The following is a 7,681-nucleotide window of genomic DNA, read 5'->3' on the forward strand; positions in this document are numbered from 1 at the left end:
ATAGGGTCTTATTTGACATTATCATAATGTGTGTAAACAAAAAGCTTGACACTCCATAAATATGTGTTATACAAACCCTAAATATTTATACATATTAATTAATTCAGTGTTGTTAAGTGCTTTTAGCAAAATAACCCTTAACTTTACAGAACAAATATAACTACTGTATTGTAATGTATGCTTCTGTTCATGTGTTGCATTATTGTAACTTTACAATCAATTGTCAATCAAGGCAATCACTGCAAACAACAGTGCTACCAACAAGACTAAATAGGACTCGGACTCTGCACTCAAAAAGGTATATTATACACATTCCATTTTAATATTAAAATGTACATCAACATGAATTCATAATCTTAAAAACATTAATGAACAAAATAAGGTGTATTTAAACATTTAAGTTGCCTACATTACGTTGTCCCTCAAAATGTTTGTTCTCTCAGAGATTATTTAGCAGAGATGGGCCACTTCTATTTAAATGAATGGGAGGAATTGGAACGCTCAACCAAGGAGCTCTGAGCACTCAACAGTCACCGGCTGTACAAAGAATGTACAAAGGATGGACAAAGAAAGTCCCGCCTTACAGACATCGCCTGTCAATCAACTCTAGAATGCGCATTATCTATACAAGCCGGGAAACTTGCGTTCGTGTCGCATTAGTAGACATTAATTTAACTGATGGAGTCGTAGGGATGATGTTAATGCTGACTGTCTGTTCTTTTTGGAGCTTCAAATGTCAGATCACCACCCACTTGCATTTTAAGGACCTACACTGAGCTGATATGTTTTTATATTTTTCTTCAAATGTGTTCTGCTGAAAATAGAAAGTCATACACACCTGGAATATCATGAGGGTGAGTAAATGATGAGAATTTTCATTTTTGGGTGAACTAACCCTTTAAGAAAACCAAAATGGAAAGGCTTGATATGCGAATAAAGCAAAAATTCACTTTTATGCGCTTGGCAGAGATGGCTTTCTAGAGTCCTGCGTGAGTCAAAATAAAGTGATGGGAAAACTTAATGCGCAAAATGATTACGTGATTTTACCATTTGTGCATGTCTTTCCGCTTCTCACAATAAAGCAATTCTTCCAACATATCTGTTTACATTCGAAAGTGTTTAACCCGCAGCTGGATGTTAAAGTGGGTGTACAGAGACTGGTGGTGTAGGGCCATAGCAGCAATTTCAGCCTCCATTATATGAGATATTACATTTTCCTTTGGCATCTCCTGGGAGCATTTAAAAAATGTAGAATTTCCAGGCGCTATATAAATAAAACTAACTTGTGGATTTTGTAGCCACTATAATGTACATACTTCGTTTTCTTTGAATCTGACTATAGTTGAGACTAATCTACTAATTCAAGCTGCAGGCAAATCATTGTCTGAGAGAACCAATTCGCAGTTACAGTTAGTCCAGTTTTAGATTTTAACTTTGTTGGTTTCTGCACATTTTAACTGTTTCTTTACAGGTATCAAGAGAGTTGCGTGGTGGACAACATTAAGGTGTGCAGCAATAACACTGGAACGGCCGCTTCAAACGTGTGTGCATCACAAACCGCGTTCCCAGGAACCCCGCCATTGGCGATAGGTTCGCCAGCCGACACGGTCAGAAGGGATTTCTGAGTCGCCTGTGGCCCGCCGAGACATGCCCTTCACTGAGAGCGGTATGCACCCTGACATCCTGTTCAACCCCCACGGATTCCCCTCTAGAATGACCATCGGAATGCTGATCGAGATCCTGGCTGGCAAATCGGCAGCCCTCCACGGGCTGTGCCATGACGCCACACCCTTCAACTTCTCCGAGGAGAGCTCTGCGTTTGAGTACTTCGGTGAGATGCTGAAAGCCGCGGGGTACAACTACGGTGTCAGCGGCTTGGAGTCGGAAGCGGACATCTTCATCGGGGTGGTTTACTACCAGCGCTTGCGTCATATGGTCTCCGACAAGTTCCAAGTGTAAACTACAGGAGCGAGAGATAAAGTGACCAATCAGCCTTTGGGAGGCAGCAACGTGTAGGGAGGAATCCGGTTTGGAGAGATGGAACGCGACGCTTTGCTGGCTCACGGGACGTCTTTCCTGTTCACGATTAGCTGTTTAACTGCTTGGACAGTTCCGTGGCTCAGGTTTGCATCGACTGTAGCAGCCTGCTCTCTCCGCTTCTCGAAAATCCGCCTCCTGATTGGTCAGCTACACAGCATCGGAAGACTGTCTGCTTGTTCTGCAATGAGTGATTCTATTGAGAATGTCTGTTCCGTATGTGTTCCGATACTTTGTAGCAGAGCTTGCGGCCATGAACATTAAAATAAAATTAGATGTTAAGTAAAATGATTTGACTGTTCAGTTGCTTTGCCTACATGGTAAATTACGTGCCTCAATGTATAATGAGAAGTCTTTCGTTTGTTTTTTCTCTCCAAGTGTTCACATGTCTCACCCTTCCGACATACTATGTCTGGAATCGAGTAATAGTTTTAAACTGTTAAATTTAGCGGATGCATTTATCCAAAATAACTTACAAAACAGTGCAATCTGTGGAAAGTTTTATCAATTGGACTGTTTAAACTTTGTGTCATTCAGCAGGAGAGACAGAGGGCAATTGTAATGCTCTAAATTTCTTCAAACACAAACAAGACGGAGTAATGACACATTCTGTATTTTCAGTAAAGTTCTTTATCTGCCTGAGAAGACTGTACAAGTGCATACATTTGTAAGAAATTGACAACAAAAATTAGAGGTATAAAAGTGATTTTCTGTTTGGATGTCCAGAACTTTTCTTCTGCTGCCTTTTGAATGTACATTTTTATATTCAGTACTATAAAATATTAAAGCAATTATATTATTACTTTGAAGTGTGTTCTTATTTAAAATCTAGTTGTTTTTTTAAGTACCATTCGGACCTTTATGAAACTATTATTGTTAGCACATAAATATACATATTTCTTACACCAAAAGATGGCAGGTAGATTTGTATTGGTCTGTAGAAAAATCTGATCACAACACAAGTTTATGGTAGTGAGAACTTAATAACCATCCAGATTTTGATATAGAAATAAATGAATATTAAACATGTATTATCATGTATCAAATGTATTTAATTCACCATAATATTCACTGGTAAAACAGAATTAAGCAATATGTGAAAATATTATGTAAAGATCTGTGACATTTCACTGTACAATTTCCATAATCATAAAGTGTGAGAAAAAAAACCCCCTGAAAATTCATTCACTTTATAGGTGCACTCAGTAACTTTTTGTTTGTGTCATATTCACAATCAGCCATGAGCAATTTAACCCAAGAGTGAAAGTGTCCATTAACAAGATGTTTACTGAGATTAAGCAGTATTCAGCTGGTCATGCGATTCTAAAATGAGGGCACCCCTGCCCCATGTAAAATAAAACAGCTTTTATAAGGCTACTGATATGACTGAAGTCCTCATCTCATGTGAGTGGTCATGATTTTATACTTATGTTTCAAAATTACAATTAATTTCTTTAGCAGCAAAACATTTTAAATGGGGAAAAAATTACTGAGTGCGCCAATACAACAGTAGTCTTGGGCTTACAGAGTGTGACGAATCAGAAAGGTAATGAGTATAATATTTTCGATGGTAAAACACTTTTTTTTTCTCCTATGCCAGCTTAATATGCAAAAGCAAGCAAGCCATTCAGAGGTTGATTTCCCCAAAAATTGTAAACCAATGGCAGACGAGAGGAGTGTTTGAAATTTTTACAATGTCATTGTTTTTTAAATTAAATTAAATTGCACACATTACTTTGCCTTTAAGTGGAAAAAATTACTTGGCACACCTTTATGTCCTCATAAGCAGATATCAAGTGAGCTGAGCTAGAACATCAGTCAGATGAAGTACACTGGCTAACGTGTAGTCTGGGGTCACAGAGCCTTGTGGGAGAGATTTACCGTCACTGTTGATCCACACTGTTGCCTTCACTCCTGCATTAATGCCCCCTTGGATATCTGTACTGAGAGAATCGCCCACCATGATGCAGTCCTGCGGCTGGATGCCCTGTGACTCAAAACAGTGAGCGAATATGGAGAGCCCCGGTTTTTGCTCAGGGTGATCTCCACCCACCACCACTGCACTAAAGAGACCCTTACATCTCACCGCCTCTATCTTCTCCCACTGGGTCTGAGAATCGCCGTTGGTGAGCAGCAGCAGTTTGTAGTTTTTCTGAAGTTCCTCCAGCAGAGATCGAATGTCAGGAGACAGCGTAAGCGCCTGTAGACGTGTGTTCTTCCAAGTGTAGTAACAGCTGGAGGCCAGGGCTGGATCAGGATCTGTGCCCAGATTCTCATGTAGGGCTTCAGACCAGTGACGGATCCTCACTTCATCGATCGTTCTGCCTTCTGCTGGGTCGAATGTTTCATGGAGAAGCTTTTGTAGGAAAAGCTCACAGATGTTTGTGATGTGGCTTTCCTGCACAGGTGTAGACTTCAGCAGCTCACACACCTAAAGAAAAAAAAAAATAGTAGTATAAAAATCGCAAAAGCTAAAGTCAGAAGTTTACATACACCTTAGCCAAATTCATTTAAACTCAGTTTTTCACAATTCCTGACATTAAAACATAGAAAACATTCCCTGTCTTCGGTCATTTAGGATCACTACTTTAAGAATGTGAAATGTCAGAATAATAGTAAAGAGAATTATTTATTTCAGCTTTTATTTCTTTCATCACATTCCCAGTGGGTCAGAAGATTTCATACACTGATAGTATTTGGTAGTATTGCCTTTATATTGCTTAACTTGGGTCAAATTTTTTGGGTAGCCTTCCACAAGCTTCTCACAATAAGTTGCTGGAATATTTGCCCATTCCTTCTGACAGAACTGGTGTAACTGAGTCAGGTTTGTAGGCCTCTTTGCTTGCACATGCTTTTTCAGTTCTGCCTACAAATTTTCTATCGGATTGAGGTCAGGGCTTTGTGTTGGCCGCTCCATTACCTTGACTTTGTTGTCCTTAAGCCACTTTGCCACAACTTTGGAGGTATGACTGGGGTCACTGTCCACTTGGAAGACCCATTTGTGACCAAGCTTTAACTTCCTGGCTGATGTCTTGATGTTGCTTCAATATATCCACATAATATTCCCTCCTCATGATGCCATCTATTTTGTGAAGTGCAACAGTCCCTCCTGCAGCAAAGCACCCCCACAACATGATGCTGGCACCCCCATGCTTCATAGTTGGGATGGTGTTCTTCAGCTTGCAAGCCTCACCATTTTTCCTCCAAACATAACGATGGTCATTCTGGCTAAACAGTAAAATTTTTGTTTCATCAGACCAGAGGACATTTCTCCAAAAAGTAAGATCTTTGTCCCCATGTGCACTTGCAAACTGTAGTCTGGCTTTTTTTATGGCAGTTTTGGAGCAGCCTTTCAGGTTATGTCGATATAGTACTCGTTTTACTGTGGATATAGATATTTGTCTACCTGTTTCCTGGGATTGATTTGCACTTTTCACACCAAACTACGTTCATCACTAGGAGACATAATGCATCTCCTTCCTGAGCAGTATGATGGCTGCATGGTCTCATGGTGTTTATGCTTAACTACTATTGTTTGTACAGATGAACATAGTACCTTCAGGCATATGGAAATTGCTCCCAAGGATGAACCAGACTTGTGGAGGTCCACAGATGTTTTTTCTGAGGTCTTGGCTGACTTATTTTGATTTTCCCATGATGTCAAGCAAAGAGGCACTGACTTTGAAGGTAGGCCTTAAAATACATCCACAGGTACACCTCCAATTGACTCCAATTAGCCAATTGGCCTATCAGAAGCTAATTGGCTAGTTGCCAAAAGGCTTGACATCATTTTCTGGAATTTTCAAGCTGCTTAAAGGCACAGTTAACTTAGTGTATATAAACTTCTGACCCACTGGAATTGTGATATAGTCAATTAGAAGTGAAACAATCTGACTGTAAACAATTGTTGGAAAAATTACTCGTTTCATGCACAAAGTAGATGTCCTAAATGATTTGTCAAAACTATAGTTTGCTAATATGAAATTTGTGGAGTGGTTAATTAATGAGTTTTAATGACCTAAGTGTGTGTAAACTTCTGACATCAACTGTACATGTCTCATAAGGGTAAGCTCTACTACAAGCTTTTGGAGATCAAAACATAAAAATGGATTTAAAGACAATGAAATGGCTTGATGACCAGTTTTCTTTCCTGTGATTTTCATATTTCCTGTTCAAAACAGTAAGCGAGGCTGGGCGTGAACCATGTTTGCTACTACTGGCACACTTATAATCACTGCTGTAACACCGTTTGCACAATCAAATTAGAGGTCCAAATTATACTATTGCATAATTGCATTTAGGAGGCCTCATAGCTGTTAGATGGACTAAAAGGCAGAAAACTTGCATTTGTATTTTGTTATGGTATTTCAATCAAATCCTCATTCATTAGTATAACCTTGTCCAAGAGACTTCAAGCAATTCCCCTGTTGCATAACCATTTGATGGAAGATGATTATTATGAATCTAGTAGATAGTAAAACCATGCTACTTTGATGGATACTATGGTACTGAATGATTACCATATACATATCCCATGGTATATACATGGTACCCCAAGCTGCTTCAAAGAATACCATGGTACTACACTGGAACAAATAAGAAAAAAAGAAAGAAAAAAAATGATGGTACTTTTTGGCACTTTTTTGTAATTGATATCTCTCCTTGTTTTTTTTTGTTTTTTACTAAGTTTTAAAACCATAATAAAAAATGAAAAAACTTAGAGGAAAAAAGAGAGGGAAGAAAAAGTATCAAAGAATAATAAATGTGAATGTGTTTTATTGTAGTATTACAAAATATTAGGGCTTTTCAGGCATTTTGAAATCGACTCGGATTCCAGGATTTGGAATCGATTCCAAGAGTCAGTTCCAAACTAATTTTTTTTATTTTTCAGAAAAAGGGAGGCAAAGTAAAATCTTATAATAAACAGTGCAATATAAAGCCCATTTCACACTATGTATAATTGATACATTGATATGAAAGGCAAGAGATCATGTCACACCCATGAGCGGAGTCGACTTTCGATTTCCAATGCTTGATCGAATAATCGATTCTTCTTGGAAGTGACTCCCAGCCAAGTAAGCTACAGCAGCGGTACCAAACAGTGATGATATGACAAGGTACTTTGACTTTTTTTATTTTATTTACAGGACAGTTTAAAGTATTTAACAGAATATCGTGTTATTACCATGCAAGGCACAAATCATTAATTTACCTTCTGAATGGCCACTTGTCCTGCGCCGGCAGTATCGATCAGTGTGTTATCCAGATCAAATATTATAGACAAAATCCCTCGATTTTCCATCATATCTCACACACAAGCCTTCTATGACAACAGTTCCGGACACGCGGAACTCCGGCTGCTGACGTCTACCAGGTGGTGTGACGTCACGTGTGCTTTGCATCCTGGGAATTGTAGTTCCCGAGGGAAAACATCTACATGTTGATAAAACGGTATGTTGCGATACTTTTGTGGTAGTGTGGGTTCATGCTTCAGCAGCGCTTATCACACAGCTCTTTTGTTTATAAATATTAAAATTTTTGATCTCTGAGCCTCGTCGAGCTGCTTTTTTAATAAAGTGTTAGCGGAATAATATTTTATGACCATTCTCCTTCTGAATGGCCTCAAGTCCCGCGCCGGTTGTAT

General features: G+C 39.0%; 1 protein-coding gene and 1 long non-coding RNA gene across 2 annotated transcripts; one reads left to right on the plus strand and one right to left on the minus strand.

The window, feature by feature from the left end:
* Nucleotides 1–141: 141 nt before the first annotated feature.
* On the plus strand, nt 142–2,803 carry LOC127414424 (uncharacterized). The gene is made up of 2 exons (XR_007892795.1): nt 142–854; nt 1,472–2,803. It is a non-coding gene; the product is annotated as an uncharacterized LOC127414424 (long non-coding RNA).
* nanp (N-acetylneuraminic acid phosphatase) lies at nt 1,499–7,390 on the minus strand. The gene is made up of 2 exons (XM_051652441.1): nt 7,250–7,390; nt 1,499–4,468 (listed from the first exon to the last, which is right to left on the minus strand). The coding sequence occupies exons 1-2, from the start codon at nt 7,340–7,342 to the stop codon at nt 3,830–3,832; spliced, it is 732 nt and encodes a 243-aa protein (XP_051508401.1). The 5' UTR covers nt 7,343–7,390; the 3' UTR covers nt 1,499–3,829.
* Nucleotides 7,391–7,681: the final 291 nt, after the last annotated feature.

This window comes from Myxocyprinus asiaticus, chromosome 23 (genome assembly GCF_019703515.2).
Source record: "Myxocyprinus asiaticus isolate MX2 ecotype Aquarium Trade chromosome 23, UBuf_Myxa_2, whole genome shotgun sequence".
Taxonomy (NCBI): domain Eukaryota; kingdom Metazoa; phylum Chordata; class Actinopteri; order Cypriniformes; family Catostomidae; genus Myxocyprinus; species Myxocyprinus asiaticus.